At 42.8% G+C, this 21,113-nt stretch overlaps 1 protein-coding gene across 1 annotated transcript in view; it reads left to right on the plus strand.

Moving 5' to 3' along the window:
• The window catches only part of LOC126260107 (uncharacterized), a 191,736-nt gene that overhangs the window by 81,540 nt on the left and 89,083 nt on the right, over window positions 1-21,113 (plus strand). The window contains exon 2 of the mRNA XM_049957338.1: window positions 4,436-4,546. Coding sequence (XP_049813295.1) covers window positions 4,436-4,546 — 111 coding nt within the window. The remainder of the gene's footprint in view (window positions 1-4,435; window positions 4,547-21,113) is intronic.

The raw sequence follows: 21,113 nt of genomic DNA on the forward strand, positions 1-21,113 counted from the left end.
CTTGAAATGGCCTGACCTTCCCAGAGTCTCGAGATGAACCCAGGGGAACATCTTTGGGATGACTAAGGATGTCGATTTCGCTCCAGACGCCACTGTCCAACGACGTTACCTTTTCTGGTTTCGGCTTATGAGGAAGACTGGGCTGCTATTTCTTCACAGACATTCACATATCTCACTGAAAGCGTCCCCAGCAGAGTTGTCATGAAGGAGAAGGATGGGCATACACCATACTAATGTCCACTAACAGGTGTCCGAACTTGGTGCTTGGGCCTCTCGCCTAGTAGACTTGCAACTTCTTTCACATCTGAGGTTTGCGAGTGGCCTAACTAGGAAGGGGTTACGTTAGCAAACAAGAGAACTTCAATCGACCGGGCCAGTAGGCAGCAGTGCCAGTGGTGCTGGAGGTCACCGATCCTGTGGACCCGCTTACTTGGGAAAAAAGTGCGTTGGCTTCCATCGACCACGTGACAGTAAATAATTCCTCCAGTTACCTCTACGCAGCCTCAGTATTTAGGGCGGCACAACGGAGCTCCAAGGCAGTTTTCGGTCGAGCTTCGGGCCAGGCACCAATTGCACTCGCAGTTCTTCAGTCAGAGTCTCTTTGCAATCTTCGCTACATATTACACCAAGCTGTTTGTCAGTCTCCCCCCGACCGAGAGAGCCACCAGTGTCCATCACCACCATCACCCGGACATGGCCTCTGCATCAGTGACAATCAGCAACTGCATTGACCAAAGACCTTCACTACGTTATTTTGTTCTACTTCCGAGTGAATGTCTTTAATCATTAAGGCCTTTGGCGTAATTTAGGTGAATAATTTATTAACAAAACTGCTCTACATTGTTTACCTGGCTATGCTCTCAGCCGGACCAAGGCATTTCAATTGGCGACAAGGACTTCTAGGGCCCGAAATCCGGCTGGAAACCCGAAACTTAATGGAATACTGGACATTTATTTGGATTACTGTATTTGGATTAACTGTTTGTCAGTGCTTGTACTTTTGATGTCAATAAAAAGTGTTACTGTATTATGGGGTGTTTCGAGGTGTAGTAGTCACTACAGTATCACCGAATACTTCTGACCAATAGTGTATATTGGTTTATATGCAAGGTGAATCCTTATGGTGCCTTCAAAATTTTGGAAGTTGTTCAGTGATATTATCTGAGAATTTTAGTGTGAGGGGCCAGTGGCCTCCAGTGGCTCGTTACAGGGTAAAAAGGTTATTATCGTTTATTTGGTTAGCCGAGATCACTAATGCGCTGCTCCCTGGACTCAGGTAGAGGTGCCAGCCCCACATCGAATCCGCCCAGCAAATTAACGACGAGGGCCGGTATGCCAGCCAGCCTGGATGTGGTTTTTAGGTGTTTTTCCACATCCCACTAGGTGATTACTGGACTGGTTCCCATATCCCACCTCAGTTACATGACCCGCAGACATTTGAAAACATTCGCGCTATTTCATGGCTTCCAATAGATGCAGACAGCTGAGGTACACTACTTCCGTCCCAGGGAGGGGGGGGGGGTATGGGGTGACTACAGGAAGGGCATCTGATGCGGCCACCCCCTGGCACTAAAACTGCCGAATCCATGGTAACAGGGCCGACCCCGCATTGCACTGGGACAAAGACCTAAGCAAGTGATGATGTTTATCGTTTCTATGAAAATACCTTTAGAACAATGAAAACTGTAATATCCAACTACCAAAACGTACAATGCAAAACACAGAATAGGGAAACAGCACTAAGACAGATGCAACATCACTTCGATGTGGTAGCTGTAGTTGTGGGAACAGCATTAAGTGAACGTTCTTCATCAGTTAACCTATACATACTGGCGTATATCGCTGTCAACGTTATCCTTCACTGCCGGAACAACAAATCCTGAACAGAACCGAGCAGTACTGAGCGCAGCTTGAGGGCGAAGAGTATAGCGGCCATTACTGTTGTCAGCAGTTAATACCTTTAGCGAAAGTAACAAGTTTGTTTCCAAATAAGACAGAAAGCGATTACTGTCGACATTTGCACTGTCGTGCGGATGTTTTCAGTGCGATACAAATGCAAACGTAAATGGGAGTAAGTGTTAAATCTTGCCTAGTCGTCAAATGTGGGGTGTCTAGGAAACCTGCTTTTTCGGATCGCTAGATAACATCCAAACAAATCGTATTAATGGGCAGTTACAATAATTAACTTTCTGTTGCGCAGATGTGTCGCAAGCAAAGGGCGACATACGAATAACCAAGTTTCTTCAGTACAATTATTCCTTAGTCTGATACATAGAGGGTTCAAGCGAAGTAGTGAGCTTTGAGGTTTCTATGCAAGTCGCTAGTCTTGAGGCTGCTGTTTGACTGGGCCGTGACAAATCTGGCGCGGCGCTTATGTCCTCTTCGCATAGAGGCCGCTGCTGTTGTGTTGCCGTACTGGAGACGAGTCAGTCAGTGTGCGACTGCCTGACCGCTTCTCACAGCCATCTCTGCTCTGTCGTTCCCAAATGGTTCGCCGGTGCTTGACTTTATGCCGTAACTGCAAGAAATACTGCTACAATGTAACGAGCCACTGGAGACCACTGAAATCTAGCAGCAAAATATTCATAAAAGATATCTGAAAAACCTCCAAAATTTTGTTGCTGCAGGTAAGGTCCATCCTGTACAACGGAACCCTTATAGAATCGCTTGTTGTACAGTCTGTCTATCTGTCTGTTCGACTGTTAAAGACCCTTTGTCGCAGGAACGAGCAGACGTAGCAAGTTAAAAATTATGTCACATACTGAGGTCTATGGTTCCTTAGCACTGTAAAGTATTGAAGTTTCTAATTCAATATAATGTAAAGATATGGCCACATACGCCACCTGTTTTAATACTAGCTAAGTCGCTCATCAAAACCTATAGGATTTGTATTGTATGTTAACTGGGGGCCTAGAAACGACGGAGAGGTTCCATCCCCTCCACAGCCGCAGTGGTCCACAACCCCACGACGACTACCACAGTCCAATTTACCCCTCCGCTGCCCCACACTGAACCACACTTTCAGGGTTATTGTGCAGTTCGGCCCCCGTTGCCCCCCCCCCCCCCCCAGGGAAAGTCTCACACCAGACGAGTGTAGCCCCTGTGGAGAATTTGTTTGCTTAGCAATCACCGACATAGTATAACTGAGGCGGAATAAGGGGAACCAGCCCGCATTCGCCGACGCAGATGGAAAACCGCCTAAACACCATCCACAGACTGGCCGGCTCACCGGACCTCGACACAAGTCCGCCGGGCAGATTCGTGCCAGGGACCAGGCGCTCCTTCCCTCCCGGAAAGCCATGCATTAGACCACACGGCTAACCGGGTGGGCAACCTATAGGATACTTCCCCTTAGCCTAGAATCATGAAACTTGGCAGAAAGCAAGGTTTCACATTACAAGTAAAGGAAACACTCCGAAAATGGTTAATTTGTGAGTATGTCACACACAAAAAATTATTTCTTTTGTTATTTGTTATCCGACTTCAGGCTTAAAATTGAAACAGTCTCTTAAGTCTTTGAATTCCCAGGACCGATATCTTGCCAGTATCAATGTCGATAACAAGGAAAAATCGTCGAAATTCTTCATTCCTGGGGTGGGTGAACTGTCGATATACAAAATTAAATTTGTACGGAACCCTCAGAGTGCGATTCCTACTCTCACATGGGCGTTTTTTAAAATAAACATTACTATAGACATTATATAAAACACCAATGAAAGATATTTTCAAAATTCAGTGGCTTCTTTCGTTTAGTTGAGAAAATGGCACACCTATATAATGCATGCGGCCACTTACGCTTCATATTAGACGGCGACCACTGCAGGGTTAATGTGCACAAGAGTTGGGGACGGAGGCCAGCTGCGTATTGTATATCGTATGCATTAATGGACATTTCGGTGCCGCTGGAGCACGTGATGTATTTTTATTTATTTATGATTGAAGCCTCCCAGAAATAACATTATGTACATTCCACAGGTTTCGTGCAGCACTAGCCTCAAATAAAATAAGTCATTTGAGCTAAATATTTCTTGGGGTTTGGCCCTTCCACTCTCAGGTCCTCGCTCTCTAGCCTTTCAAGTGGTACCAGAAGTACCCTCCGAGGCTTACAGAGGATAGATGTAGATGTAGACGCAGAAACGGCTGTGTGAAGTTCTGGACTATCCAGTAATCGCCCATCAAATACTACGGATACACAGTCGTCCTAAGCTACCACTGTCAACACAACAATACTCAGAACTGGTCCTGGTTTGATACAAACCAGCAGTTGCTGCTCTCTTTATTGAAAACGACCATCACCGTTGCAGAATCTGTTCTGATCACGAGATGCCACTGCGCCGTCTGTACACTTTGCATGCACTTGCAGCGTAGTCTGTTATGTCTTAATCAATTGGCGGTGACCTCTCCCCTGCTGACGTGTAATCTGCGGGTGTTACAGGGGAGTCTACCGACGACCAGCTACAAGTGGTGAGCCGCGAGGAGTGGCTGGCGGATCCGCCCTCGCAGCCAGTGGACATGGTGGAGGGCCCTCTCGACCTGGTCATCATCAGTGAGTATCGCCGTCACCGAGTGCTGCTACTCTCTTCAGATCTAGTGCTGAAAGTGAGGTCTGTAACAAAGCGTTCATTCAGCAGTGATACATACCTTGTTAATAAAACCTGTGGCAGACTGAAACTGTCTGCTAGATGTGTTCCGAGTGTAGACTCTTACATTTGGCTGGTAATGCCAGCCGGCCGGGGTGGCCGACCGGTTCTAGGCGCTACAGTCTGGAACCGCGCGACCGCTACGGTCGCAGGCTCGAATCCTGCCTCGGGCATGGATGTGTGTGATGTCCTTAGGTTAGTTAGGTTTAAGTAGTTCTAAGTTCTAGGGGACTGATGACCTTAGAAGTTAAGTCCCATAGTGCTCAGAGCCATTTGAACCATTTTTTTTTTTTTTTGGTAACGCCAACTGAGCTTTTCAGGCACAACTCATGATCATCTGTGGAGTTTAGTTGGTAGGAAGAAGGTATTGGTGGAGAGAAACTTGGAGTACATGGTAAACTTGTTTGGAGAGAATGTCGAAGGTCTACATTCGAGTCTCATCTGGCTCGTAGTTTTAATCCATTAAATTTTTTGACTGCCATTTCGTCCATAGCGTCAAATGGTAGAGCAAAGTCTAATGCGTAAGTTGGGAAGATACTATACCTAAGGGTAAGAAAATTTTTGTCGGATCCGATTATTGAGAAGAAATTGGAGCCGAAGTTGAGGCTGTAATCTGGGTGGAATGCGTTGGTTTGCCGTTGTCAGGACAGGAACCCATGGTCTAGCAGTAGCGTCTTTGAGTAGTAATCAAAACGTCCTGGGTCCTGGACTAAAACTCCGCCACTGCTTAAATTTTGAATAAAAATCACCAGCAATAGCGACCCAAGGCTTCCGGCGTATGAAGTCACCCTCGTTCTGTCTACGGCCTTGTCAAAGGGGGCAGTGGAGCGGTCAGAGTTCAGGGAACTCTCTTTCCCTTGGGGTGGGAAACTGGCCTTAAAAGGCTGACGAATCAGCAGTGATCAACGGAATGAGGATGAAAGAAGTAATGGAAATCACTACATTAAAGATGCATTATGTGTGTGTGGCCTGTAATTGAAGAAAGTGGCGTGATGAACCTAACTCCAGGAGGGGACGCCCAAGGGGGAGGTGACCATGATAAAAAGATTGAATAACCAACAAAATGGCAATGTTCTACGATTTGGGGCGCGGAATGTCATAAGTTTGAACGGGACAGGGAAGCTAGAAAATCTTAAAAGGCAGATGCAGAGGCCCAATCCAGATACAGTTTGAGTCTCTGAAATGAAATGGTCACTTAAGTATAGGGTAATCTGAAAAGCAGCAGGAAATGGTATAACGGGAGTAGGATTCATTATGAATAGGGAGGTAGGGAAGAGAGACAGTGTTAACAGTGCAGTGATAGGGTTGCTCTCATCAGAAGCGACACCAAACCCAACACCGATAAAAATATTTCATTTATACACGCTGACGCCGCAAGCAAAAAATGAAGAAATAGAGAAACTACAGGAGGATAATGAGGAGGCAATTCGTACGCAAAGATAGACGAAAATCTAATAGTCATGGGAGACTGTAAAGCGGTTGTAGGAGAAAGATACTGTATGAAGAAAAGTATGTGGGAGGGTATGTCCCTGGTATAGAAATAAGAGAGAAGGAAGAGGTTGGCAATAAATATCAGTCAGTAATAGTGAATTCTCTGTTCAAGAACCACGAGAGGAGGAGGTATGCTTGTAAAAAACCGGGCGATACAGGAAGATTTCAGTTCGGTTACATCATGGTCAGGCAGAGATTCTGAAATCAAATATTTGATTGTAAGGCTTACTCAAGTGCAGATATAGACTCATTTCACAATTTAGTAATGATGAAGAGTACGCTGACGTTTAAGAGACTAGTGAGGAACACACAGTGCGTAAGGAACTGGGATACGAAAGTGCTCAAGAATGAGAGGTACGTTTCAAGTGCTCTGTAGATATTGCGATAAAGAATAGCGCACTAGGCAGTTCAGTTGAAGAGTGGACATCTCCAAAAAGGGCAATCACAGAAGTTGCAAACATAAGCATGGGTGCAAGGAAAGTAACTGTGAAGAAACCATGGATAACAGAAGAAATACTTCAGTTGATCGACAAAAGAAGAAAATACAAACTTGTTCAAGGAGATTCAGCAATGCAAAAATACAAGACACTTAGGAACGAAATAAATAGAAAGTACAGGGAAGCCAAGGCAGAATGGCGACATGAACAATGCGAATAAATCGAAAACGAAATGATTGTCAGAAGTACGGACTCAGCGTACAGAAATGTCAAAACGGCCTTCGGTGAAATTAAAAGTAACGGCATTAACATTAAAAGTGCAATGGAAGTTCCACAGTGAAATGCAGAGGAGAGCGCGGATAGTGGGAAACAGTAAATTGAATGACTGTGAGGAGGAAGACTTGTCTGAGAACGTGATAGAACAAGAAAAAAGAGTCGGCAGGTAGAAGATAGGGGATACAGTATGGGGTCGGGTTGTTGGGTTGTCTGGGGGAGGAGACCAGACAATGAGGTCATCGGTCTCATCGGATTAGGCAAGGACGGGGAAGGAATTTGGCCGTGCTCCTTCAAAGGAACCATCCCGGCATTTGCCTGGAGCGATTTAGGGAAATCACGGAAAACCTAAATCAGGATGGCCGGACACGGGATTGAACCGTCGTCCTCCCGAATGCGAGTCCAGTGTAATAGCCACTGCGTCACCTCGCTCGCTAATACAGTATGAGAATGAGAATTTAAAAGAGTTTTGGACAACTTAAGATCAAATAAGGCAGAGGGATGGATAATATTCCATCGGAATTTCTAAAATCATTAAGAGTAGTGACAGCAAAACGACTATTCACGTAGGTGTGTAGAATATATGAGAATGGCAACATATCGTCAGATTTCCGGAAAAACATCGTCCAGACAATTCCGAAGATAGCGAGGGCCGACGAGTGCGTGAATTATCGCACAGTCAGCGTAAAAACTCATACATCCAAGTTGCTGACAAGAATAATATACAGAAGAAAGGAAAAGAAAATTGGGGATCATTTTGGTGACGATCCGCTTGACTTTAGGAGAGGTAAACGGTTCAGAGAGGCAGTTCTGACGGTGTACTTGATAATGGAAGCAAGTAATCATCTTGGGGTTGAAGCTCTTTTTTTCATGTTTGATTTAGCAATACGTATGTTTTTGGATAGGGTCCGCCTTTAGCAAAACATAATTTTGTTTTTTAACCCAAACATTTTTCACTGCAGTTGCAGCATCTTCACTGGGCTTTTATTTTTCATCTGTTAAAGATAAAGAATGTTCTTTACTGTTTATATACATGTAACTATTAGTTTTTAAATCGTAATCACAGATATTTCGAAAAAAACACATAAATTATGAATTCATACCTTGTTATTGATTTGTCTGATGTTTTGTGCTTCTACAGTGACTGTTTTGTTCCACAGTTTGTCACCTGCAACCACTTACACCTTAAAGTAGATAAATTGTTTAAGCCAAAAATACGATTTGAAAATTGTTATTTGTATGCCTGAAATTATATAATTCTGTGTGTGTGTGTGTGTGTGTGTGTGTGTGTGTGTGTGTGTGGGTCTATTTACACAATGTTTCACTTACATTTTCTTTTTCTTCATCTTCATCAACATAACCCAACAAAAATCAATACGGATTTGAAAATTCTCAAATACAGCAACAGACACCCACAACAACTAATAACTGAAGAAAATTATGAGATGCAAAAAGCCATAGTGGAAGGGAACCAAGTGATAAATAAATAGACAGCTCTCTGCAATGGAACTCTGTTTTCTGCCCTCAAAGAATTATTAGACTAGACCAACCTATAGAGCTTTCACCCCTCCCCCCCCCACCCCAGCCCCCCCCCCCCCCCACACACACACACACAAATCACAGACACCTCTGAAAGATTCAGAACAACCGCCAGGAACACCTTCAACTGTTCCACTGTCAGCCATCTTGTTTTTACACCTTCAATTGTTCCACTGTCCGCCATGTTTGTTTTTACAGCTGGTAAGCAGTGACAGTGACAGTGACAGTGGCAACTCTATATGTAGTGTTTGACAGTGATGAAGATGAAGAAAAAGAAAATGTAAGTGAAACATTATATAAATAGACACACACACACACACACACACACACACACACATAGAATTAAATAATTTCAGGCATAGAAAGAAATAACAATTTTCAAATCGTAATTTTGGCTTAAACAATTTCTCTGCTTTAAGGTAAGTGGTTGCAGATGAGAAACTGTGGAACAAAACAGTCACTGTAGAAACACAATACATCGGAAAAACCGCACCATGTGGTAAAAAGGTATGAATTCATAATTAATGTGTTTTTTCAAATATCTGTGATTACGATTTAAAAACTAATAGTTACATGTATACAAACAGCAAAGAACATTCTTTATCTTTTTTTTCCTTGATTTCGAGTCTCATTTTTCGGGTGCGGCTTAGATTTGAGTGCGGCGTAGATTCGAGTAAATACGGTAAGCAAGTAAAGAAATAAATGAAAGGACTTCAATTTATAGAAAATACATCATCATAACGAAAAAAATCATCCACGAACGAGTTATATCTATGGCAAACTTAGAAATTTTCTGCAAAAAATGACATTTCCTCTGACTTGTTTTGTTGTGCACTAAATATTTAATTTGACACATTCATAGAAAATGTTTTATAGTGTCGCTGATTTCGGCTACCATTACTCATTATCAGAGACGGTGAAAGCAGCATCAGATGATCTCCAAGTGATGGTTTGTCAAAGCCTGGTTGGCAGCAGATGCCGCATTCAGTCGTTCTGCTGATGGCCAGTGGTAGCTGATACCGGTGATCAATATAAAACAATTTTATGTGATTGCGTCATCAAAATATGAAGTGTTCAGTGGGGAGAGTGAACGGGCAGATTGAAACAATGAGCTGGGTTGTGATTTGAAAAGTAAGTCGGCTAGAGTATTACCTACGAAAGGCAAGAGTCTGCTGCACAGTGAATGACGCATTCTACGAGAGCTTTTCGAAAGTAAGACCCGATCGTTCGCGAAGTGGAAACCACTGCGAAAATCAAAAATGTTTTTATTTGTAACAGGCAGCTACACCTTCCAGCTATTTTTCTACACAGCCGCCACCCCGACTGATGTTTGTCGTAGCGTTGTACCAATTTTACAATATCCTCGTCATAGAAGGCAGCCGCCTGTGCTTTCTGCCTATTCTTTACACTTGTCCACATCTTGCCGCCTGTGTCCAAAAGTTGTCTTCGTAGCCAGCGGTTCATGTCAGCAGAGATGAAGCTCAGGGGGAGCTAACGACAGGTTTGTACTATGGATGAACAAACACTTCCCATCTAAAACGTTGCAGGAGCATCTCCATTGGCCCTGCAGTATGCTGCCGAGATTTGTCTTGAAGGAGGGAACGCATGACAGTTACGTTATGTGGGCTGCATGACTTCAGGCGAAGTCTCTCACCAGGCCATCATAGTTGGCAGTAGATGCTATTTTCTACGCTTCTTTACGTGCTCACTGTGCGCTCAGAACAGCCACGTGACGCAAACGACGGGTATGCTGGAGACACCGCCCAACACATCTGTGCAAAGCTTCATAGGATTCTAGTTGTGACTTCCATTTCGCCGCCGATTGAACCTTACTTTTCAAATAGACCATGTAGAAATAGAATAATTCGTCGACTTTAGCTAAGATATTCACTGCTACACACCGTTCTCCTGCCCACAGATTGGAATACCACATCCTTGTACGTATTGACTAGAGTGAGAAGAGCATTTCGAGGGCTAGAACAAAAGTTGCTGCTTTGTTCTTCAGATTCTTGCCGAGAATATTTCCTGTCCCTCTCCACCAGCCGTGTCAGCGCTTCATCGGTTGAGTACCGTCCACTCCGGGCTTTGTCACACCTGTAGAGGTTACCACCACCGTCACCTTACTGATGTCGATACAATCGTCACCGTACAGACCTTTCATCTTCCTATGAAATTCAGTTGGAGGCATGGTTTCTACGGCTAGAAACGTTGTTTCTCGCCCACTGACATAGTTACGCTACACACTGCCAGATCACACGATGAAATTCAGAGTCTCTTAACGACAGAGGGTGCAACTTGCGTTAGCGAAACAGGAATGTCGACTGACAAAGGGAGGCCACGACTTTTTGGGGGTAACAGATTTACTTCAACTGTGTGCAGCTTCAGTAGGCCATTAAAACAACATAATATGCAAGTGGTAAGATGCATTACTCTGACACTTCCGAGAAGATCGCAAGAGAAGTTTTGCCCGTCTTTTATGTAATACATGTAGATTCTGTGCGTAGCGTCTGCGCGTCAGAGATCGCGGTAGTCAAGCGGGTTTGCGGCGGCACGGTAGCTTAGTGTGTTCGGTCAGAGGTTTAGCTGTCCTCTGTAAAACACTGAAGCACCAAAGAAACTGGTATAGGCATGGGTATTCAAGTATAGAGATATGTAAGCAGGCAGAATACAGCGCTGAGTTCGGCAACGCCTTTATAAGACAACAAGGGTCTGGCGCAGTTGTCAGATCCGTTACTGTTGCTGCAATGGCAGTTTATCAAGATTTAAGTAAGTTTGAATGTGGTGCCATAGTCGGCGCACGAGCGATGAGACACAGCATCTCCGAGGTAGCGATGAAGTGGAGATTTTCCCATATGACCATTTCACGAGTGTCACGTGAATATCAAGAATCCGGTGAAACATCAAATTTACGACATCGCTGCGGCCGGAAAAAGATCCTGCAAGAACGGGACCAACGACGACTGAAAAGAATCGTTCACCGTAGCAGAAGTGCAGCCGTACCGAAAAATTGCTGCAGATTTCAGTGCTGGGCCATCCAAAAGCGTCAGCGTGCGAACCATTCAACGGAACATCATTGATATGGGCTTTCAGAGCCGAAGGTCCACTCGTGTACCTCTGCACGACACGAAGCTTTACTCCCGCCTGGGCCCATCAACACCAACACTGGACTGTAGATGACTGAAAACATGTTGCCTGGTCGGATGAGTCTCGTTTCAAATTGTATCGAACGGATGGACGTCTACGGGTTTGGACACAACATCATGAATCCACGGACCCTGCATGTTAGCAGGTGACAATCAAGCTGATGGAGGCTCTGCAATGGTCTGGGGCATGTGCAGTTGAAGTGCTATGGGTCTCTCGATACGTCCAGATGCGACTCTGACTAGTTACACGTGCGTAAGCATCCTATCCGATTACCTGCATCCGTTCATGTCCATTTTGGATTCCGACGGACATTGGCAGCTACAGCAGGACAATGCGACACTCTACAGGTCCAGAACGCTACAGAGTAGCTCCAGGAACACTCTTCTGAGTTTAAACAACTCCACTGGCCACCAAACTTGCCAGACATGAACATTATTGTGCATATACTGGATGCCTTGCAATATGCTGTTCAGAGGAGCTTTCCATCCCCTCGTACTCTTACGGATTTATGGACAGCCGTGCAGGATTCATAGTCTCAGTTCCCTCCAGCACTACTTCAGACATTAGTCGAGTCCATGCCACGTCGTGTTGCGGCACTTCTGCGTGCTAGCGGGGCCCTACATGATATTAGGCAGGTGTACCAGTTTCTTTGGCTCTTCAGTGAAAAAAACTGACTGAACAGATCAACGATGAACTTGAGAGGATGTCATGGGACGCCTGTCGCGAACAAATGCAACGAACGATAACGAACAAAATCAGAATTAAAAAAAAAATTGTTAGCGATTGAGGATTGAGATTCGTGAGACGATCGTGTATGAGGCGACGTTACGGTTCCTGGTCAAACTTATATATTTTTTCTTCACTGATCGTATTGCTAATTTATATGAGGTAATATATTTTTAAAAAATCACGTGTATTTGCATGAAGTTTTAGTGGATTTCATGTTATTTGACTACTTACCATTTTAAATTAAATTTAGTTAATAGAACAAACATATTTATAACTATCGACAAGTAAATGAAAAAAAAAACGCATAGAGTTTTCGTGAAAATGTATTTCTGTCGTGATGTGCGAAATCCCTTATACATACAATCCGTTAAGGTACCGGAAACTACTTTGCTCCTCGACGCTTCGAGTTGCAGACACAGAGGCAGGCCGCATTCGGCAGTTAACCTGCGTTGTGGTAAGACCTTGCTAATGTAGCAAGAACGAATAAAATAGGTGCAATTTTTTTGAATATCACAGAATTTACACTTTTACTACAAAAATGAAGGTCTGAGCGGGAGTCGAAACTTCGGCTCACACACGCTCAAACGCTAACCAGTTGAGTACCAGGAACTTTAACCTGCGACACCTAGGCACAGGTACATCAGTTACATAACAGACGCGTAAAATTTCTCGTGCGATTTTCTCGGAATTGCCAGAGTAGTGCAACTTACTGTTTGTACATTATTTTGTTTTAATGGCCTACTAAAGATGTACTAAGTGAAGTAAATCCGTGATCCCACGTCATGGCCTCCCCTTGTGAGTAATATGCATGACACGTAACACCTCCACCGATGTTGAACACTTTTCAGTACGCCCTCGTACAAGACTAAGGTGTAAAAACAATCCAAGGTTGCTAGGACAATAAAAATGAGAGAATTGAAAAACAGTTTTTAATCATAAGGTTGAAATTTTTATGTGTCCACCAGTCGTGGAGTGCTGGCGATAGTTTTTCGTTATTTGTGTCCTGCATAAGATCATAGTTGTCATCCACATGGACCATGGGACCAGGGAAAAGGGGAAGTAGCCGTTACAGTCTCTATTGCAGTAGTGGCTTCTTGTAATTTTCTGCGACAGTCGTGTGTCGGGTCATAGAGTTAATAGGTAGATGGAAAAGGAAATGGTGAAAAGAGTACCACTTTAGTAAGACTATACTGTTTTGATTCTGTAAAAACTAATGTACCGTTACATTTATATGACTGTGTTTTATTGTCTTTGGAGATTCTACTTTCCAGATATGCAGGCATATCGACTAGAATCAATAGGGAATTAAAACGTTTGTTGTGTATGTATGAATGAATGAGCGAGGCCTGCTATCGCTGTTATTAACTGTACTATTGTAACCTCTTAAAAGAAACTTGAATGATAACTCCACTCTTGGCTACTGGCTGAACGGAATAAATCTGTTGTGAAAAAGAATGCCTATTGTGTGGCAACGTCACATGTCTTTGCTTAAAAATAAAAGTGAACTTGAGCGCCCGCATACACTCAACCAATCATACCATACAACGGAATATACAAATATAATTATAAAACTGCAATAACATTTAGTATTCAAGTAGGTAAGAAAGACTATTTCAGCTTGTGGGGAGCACTGAATATTAGTGTCACTCTTATTAACATTTCTTATAAATGCCCCCAGAATGAGATTTTCACTTAGCACCGGAGTGAGCGCTGATATGGAACTTCCTGGCAGATTAAAACTGTGTACCAGACCGACACTCGAACTCGGGACCTTTGCCTTTCGTGGGCAAGTCCTTTACAACTGAGATACCCAACCACGACTCAAAAGCCCCTCCTCACAGCTTCAGTTCTGCCAGTACTTCGTCTCTTACCTTCGAACAGTGGTAGAACACTTGCCCGCGAAAGGCAAAGGTCCCGAGTTCGAGTCTCGGTCCGGCACACAGTTTTAATATGCCAGGAAGTTTCAGGCTGTAAATGTTTGAACTGTTGTGAATCGAATGAAACTGTGCAGAGCAATTCAGGGGCAATTAATCATCACTGAATTGAAATGGTATGTGTAACAAAAGTATTAATCCTCTGCAATTCAAAATATCATGTACGCTGTCCCCTCTACAAGTCCCAGAAGTCTGCAAAGGAAATTTCTGAACTCCCTGTCAACAGACTAAGATAAGTATCTGTGGAGGTTTAATTATTTTCAGGTTTAAAACAGGTGAAAGTAAATAATGCACATTTTGACCATTTCATCGAATAAGTTGCACACAATCCAAAAACCAAGCACACTAACCAAAATCTATTGCCAACCTAGGAAATCTGATGAAATTCTAGCCCTGACTGATGTGTAATACACGTAGTAGTGATAAAGTGACATTCTTTAACAGGTCAAAGGGATTAGCGCGAATCGTATGTAACGTGTTTAGATGTGTAATGTTTATAGTAATATGCACCTATGTTTAGTTTTGTTGGTATTGCAACGGCACATCGAGGCTGTGTAAGGGCAGTGGTCATGTTGGCCAAGATCGGTTCGCTTTGCGAGATCGGTAAGTCAAGACTTGCGTTCATGATGGGTTTGTCAGTAGCATTAGCGTTTGAAATTTTTTGACTGACAAGTTTAGGACATGTGGAATTTCTGCAGGATTTTGGGAACTCAAAGGTTTTTCCATCGTCGGATTTTGAACTGCAGCGATGTGTTTAAGGACTTGTGGAATTGCAGCACAGTTTCGTAGTCTTTGAAAGTTATTCACAAACGATTTTCCGAACCTTAACTTTGAAAAGCAATGTGGTGAACCTGATTCGTGCATTCTGAATCTAAGTCACAAACAGATCTTCCGCTGCATTCACATCATTAAGGATCAGTCAATATTTTAACTACTGAACAGTACTCAGCTTGTGTTAAGCACGTTTATTCGTTTCGCCAATGATAATCGTCTCTGCAACTTAATCAAGCTATAGGAAGTTAAGAGAACAGTAACAGGGTAATGCGGCAGATAGTGGCCTTCTGCTAGACTTATGAAGCCAAAAAACTTTAAAAATCGGTCTCGCACTCAGTTAAGAGTGTAATTCTCTTCACACGCATAAAAAATAGGTGCTGTTCGTGATTATTTCTCAAATATAACAAAACAAATCTGATGATATAGTTGTAGTTCTTACACTCTTATTTGTAGGAAACATTTTTCTGTCCACATATGACGCTCTCTGAAAGCGCTGTAACCGCTGAACAAAGTGAAAAGACTCCTTGCAGCCGGAACACTAATCATCGGCGGGAATTCCTGAAGCCCATCTACTGAACTTGAAACAAAATAATTTTGTATAAGTCATTTAAAACATATTTTATACCAGAATACATAGAATAATTCAAAAATATTACCTTCTAACAGAATGGTGACATATTGAAACAAATGTTATTTTCTTCGCCCAGACAGTCGAAATAAAAGCGTGCACTGAAAATAGACTTTTGAAGATATAGCAGAACGGTTACGTGTGCTGGTATAGATTTCAATTTAGAATGGTGGCATCTAGCTCCAGTCAGAATCGTATGTAGCCTTCTCAAGTTACGTTTCTCGTCAATTTAAGAAATACAGGTTCTAGGAAAACGCATTTTCGGTTACTTTTCTAGCAGTTAAGATTAAGATGCTTTTAGTCAGCTATCTTTGGATAATTCAGAAATTCTTCGAGGTCCAAAAGGAATCCTACTCCACCTTGTTCGTGGCTATGGTGGTCCTGCCGGCCTCTTTGTCAGCTTCTCTCATCTGCTGCTCTGTTCTCTCGATAAGCTTTTCATCTGATTTTGTTCAGAAGTTGTAACGGCCTGGTTCGATCTCAGGTTCGAGCACGTTCATGTTGTTATTGTTGTTATCTTCAGTGCAAAGACTGGTTTGATGCAGCTCTCCATGCTGCTCTATCCTGTGCAAGCGTCTTCACCTCCGTGTAACTACTACATCCTACAACCTTCTGAATTTGCTTAATGTATTCATCACTTGGCCTTCCTCTACGATTTTAACCCCCCCCACCCCCCACCCCCCACGCAGCCCTTCAGGACTAAATTGATGAACCCTTGTTGCCTCAGAATGTGTCTTACCAAGTGACCCCTTCTTCTAGTCAGGTTGTGCCACAAATTTCTCTTCTCCTCTGTTCTATTCAGTATCTCCTCATTAGTTACGTGATGTACCCATCTAATCTTCAGCATTCTTCTGTAGCACCACATTACAAAAGCTTCTATTCTCTTCTTGCCTAAACTGTTTATCGCCCATGTTTCAATTCCATGCGTAGCTACACTCCTTACAAATACTTTCACAAAGGACTTCCTGACACTTAAATCTATACTCGAAGTTAACAAATTTCTCTCCTTCAGAAACACTTTTATTGCCGTTGCCAGTCTATGTTTTATATCCTCCCTACGTCGACCACCATCGGTTATTTTCCTCCCCAAATAGGAAAACTCATTTACTACATTAACTGTCTCATTTCCTAATCCAATTTCCTCGACATCACGTGATTTAATTTTAGTACATTCCATTATCCTCGTTTTGCGTTTGTTGATGTTCATCTTATATCATCTTTTCAAGCCACTGCCCATTCCGTTCAACCACTTTTCCAAGTCCTTTGTGGTCACTGACAGAATTACAATGTCATCGGCAAACCTCAGAGTTTTATTTCTTTTCCCTGCACTTCATTCTTACTCGAAATTTTTCTTTGGTTTCCTTTACTGTTTGCTCAATGTGCAGACTGAATAACATCGGGGATAGACTATAACCCTGTGTCGCTTCCTTCTCAACCACTGCTTCCTTTTTATGTCCCTCGATTCTTCAAATTGCCATCTGGTTTCTGTACAAATCGTAAATAGCCGTCCGCTCCCTGTATTTTACCCCTGCCAACTTCAGAATTTGAAAGAGAGTATTTCAATCAACATTGTCAAAAGCTTTCTCCATGTCTACAAATCCTATAAATGTAGGTTTGTCTACAGGTTTGCCTTTCCTTAACATATCTTCTATGAGAAGTCGTTGGGTAAGTGTTACCTCGCGTGTTCCTACATTTCTCCGGAATCCAAACTGATCTTCCCCGAGGTCGGCTTCTACCAGTTTTTCTATCTTCTGTAAAGGGTTAGTGTTAGTATTTTACAACCATGACTTATTAAATTGGTAGTAAGGTAATTTTCACGCCTGTCAGCACATGTTTTCTTTTGAATTTCTTGCTCACCAAAAGGAAGAGTTTTGTCACGGCTGGCTCTCCCAAGGACATCAGTAGGTCTACCGGAATGTTGTCTACTTCGGGGTCTTGTTTCGACTTGAGTCTTTCATTGCTTTGTCAAAGTCATCTCGCAGTATCGTATCTCGCTTCCATTTCCATAATATTGCCCTCAAGTACATCTCCTTTGTACAGACCTTCTCTACACACCTTCTATCTTCCCGGTATCCCTTCTTTGCTTAGGACTGGTTCTCCTTCTCCTAAGGTCTCCCATTTTCCTGTAGGCAGCATGTATCTTACCCCTAGTGATATATGCTTCTACATCCTTACATCTGTCATCTATCCATTCCTGCTTACCGATTTTACGCCTTCTGTCGGTCTCATTTTTTAGTTGTTTGTATTCCCTTTCGCCTGCTTCATTTATTGCATTTTATATTTTCTCCTTTCACCAATTAAATTCAAAATCTCTTGTGTTACCCAAGGATTTCTACTAGCTCTCGAATTTTTACTTACTTGCTCCTCTGCTGCCTTCTCTATTTCATCTCTCAAAGCTACCTATTCCTCTTCTACTGTATTCTTTTTCATTGTTCTTGTCAATCGTTCCTCAAGTCTCTCTGAAACTCTCGACAACCTTTTGTTGTTTCGGTTTATCCAGGTTCCATCTCCTTAAATTCCAGTCTTTTTTGCAGTTTCTTCAGTTTTAATCTGCAGTTCATAAACAATAAATCGTTGTCAGACTCCACATCTGCCCCTGGAAATGTCTTGCAGTTTAAAACCTTCGTTCCGAAATCTCTGTGTTACCATTATTTAATCAATCTGATACCTTCCGGTGTCTCCAGGTCTCTTCCACGTATACAGCCTTCGTTCATGATTCTTAAACCATGTGTTAGCTATGATTAAATTATGCTCTGTGCAAAATTCCGCCAGGTGGCGTCCTCTTTCATACCTTTCCCCAGTCCATATTTGCACACTAATTTTCCTTGTCTTCGTTTTCCTACTATCGAATTCCAGTCCCTCATGAATATTAAATTTTTGTCTCCTTAACTACCTGAATAATTTCTTTTATTTCACCATACATTTCTTCAATCTTCTCCTCAGCTGCCGAGCTAGTTGGCATATAAACTTCTGCTGCTGTGCTACTGTGGTAGGTGTGGGCTTCGGGTCTATCTTGGCGACAATAATGCGTTCACTATGTTGTCCTTATTAGCTTATCAGCGTTTCTATTTTTTATTCGTTATTGAACCTAAGGCCGAGGCCGCCAGAGTGACGGGGTCTTCTCTTGCAGTGGCGATGTTGCCACTGTTTTACGTCGAGGACTTTCACTTTATAACACAGCACTCAAGTTTTTTTCTCTTCGAAATTCCAACGCCGGCCAGTGCGTGCGAAATCAAACTTCTTGATTGCAGGAGTGTATAATAGCCGAGAACGTCTGCAAGCCGCCATCTCCTGCCTAGTTTTGGGCCCCCATTATCGTTTCACTTGCCAGTTCGGGACGCTGATGTCGACATCGTGGCCACTATATCATCAGGAATCCAGAACGAATTGTCACTCTGCAGCGGAGTCTGCGCTGATTTGAAACTTACTAGCATATTAACCCTTTGCCTTACGATGTAAGTTCCGTTAGCGTGAGCCGTAAGTGGCTGCAAGGTACGGATGCGCCTTACAATTCCCGGCGCTTACACACGCTAAGGCTGCGGTGCACTACGGCTGGTGGCGTCCGAAGTCGTGCAGACCCCCTCGGGATTTGTAAGTACGTGTGTGAGGTACCAGTAACGTGACATTTCCACAGGTATCATAAATAATGACGATTGGAAACGAAACATTCATTGTCTCAAACGCAACTATATATTGGTTGGTTGGTTGGTTTTTGGGGGAAGAGACCAAACAGCGAGGTCATCGGTCTCATCGGATTAGGGAAGGAAGACGGCCGTGCCCTTTCAGAGGAACCATCCCGGCATTTGCCTGGAGCGATTTAGGGAAATCACGGAAAACCTAAATCAGGATGGCCGGACGCGGGATTGAACCGTCGTCCTCCCGAATGCGAGTCCAGTGTGCTAACCACTGCGGCACCTCGCTCAGTCAACGATATATTCACAAACGTTCTATTTCCCTTTATAGGCAAACGTACATTGATGAAATACATCTTAATAACAATATTCACAACAAGGCAATGATCTAAGACTGTATAATATTGTTTTCGAAACATTCTGGGACCTGTTACGTTACTACGTTGGCAAACATATTTTCAAACGCAACGTCTTCACAATGACATGTACACGAATTTAATAGTCTTCGATTGTATGACATCGTTCAAAACAATCTGGCACATGTAATGCAACCCTGCACTTTTTGCATTCCCACGTTGTTTCGCTGCGTCGTTTATGCTTTCTGCACACTACACAAGCTCTCCCAGGATTTACTTTTGATGGTGTTGGATCAATATGTTTGGGAAAATGTGCCCAGTGTTGCGCGTGCCGTCTTTGTGGTATATCGTCGGATACTAATCGTCCCTTCCAATTATATTCTGGTAAAGGTGTAGTTTTCAACAATGATTCTGCAATGTGAATCCTGTATTCTGCGTAACTCTGTCGTTTCCCGCAATGTATTTTGTAATACAAAATGTACGTGTTAAATAAAGCAACATCAAATAGGTAAAAGAATATCTTGCGGTATCCTTTCATACATTTTCTCATCACAGGGAAGCATGCGAGCATCTGATCTTGGCGATCAGTTCCAATCATGCCTCTATTGTATTCGACGACACATTTCGGTTTCCACGACGCATTGTGGAGAGGTGTGCTGTGGCAATCATTTTTGCTGTTGAATGTTTGGTGGAAAGCATGTAAACGTATCGTTTATCTTTCCATTTTAGTGCCAATAGTCCATTATAACTCCTCACTGTATATTCTCCCTTCCTTGATTTTGCCTTCAGGAAGTCTGTGGGCATATTTTTCCTGATTGAGCGCACTGTTCCAATCACGTTAGTTTTATTGATGAGGAGAGTTTTGAAAAGTTTCGATGAAGAAAACCAGTTGTCTAAATATAGAGTATGCCCTTTGTGTAATACAGACTGTGATAGTTGTAGAACTACACTTTCAGAGACACTACCACTAGCATCACGTTTGTCACTACCCGTGTATATCTTAAAATCATAGCAGTATCCTGAACTTGACTCACACGATTTATAAATTTTAATACCAAACCTCGCCCTTTTTGATGCGTTAAATTGTTTGTAGGCTAAGCGCCCCTTAAATTTCATTAATGGTTAATCAATGGCAATATTCTCTTGCATTGTGTACACTTCGTTAAATTTTTGACTGAACATATCTGTGACTGGCCTTAGTTTGTACAGCTTATCTGTGTTGTTGGGTACACTGTTATTCGCTAGACGCAGAAATCTATGTGCAGAAATCTCCTGAATGCCATCGTCTTCCTAAATATTGGCGTTTCTATAACGGCCCTCCTAGACCAATACATCTGAATCGACGGTTTCCTTACTTCAGCCATGATTATACATAGCGCAATGTATATTTTTATTTCATTACAGCCGATAGAAGACCACATTTGGTCTATTTTTCGTCTCTTCTGTTCATTGTTGAGTACGTCTTGTGCATATGTATACGTCTCAGTTACGATGTTTTCCCAAAATGTACTATTAAATATTACATAGACAACGTCT

Source organism: Schistocerca nitens, chromosome 5, assembly GCF_023898315.1.
Source record: "Schistocerca nitens isolate TAMUIC-IGC-003100 chromosome 5, iqSchNite1.1, whole genome shotgun sequence".
Classification (NCBI taxonomy): domain Eukaryota; kingdom Metazoa; phylum Arthropoda; class Insecta; order Orthoptera; family Acrididae; genus Schistocerca; species Schistocerca nitens.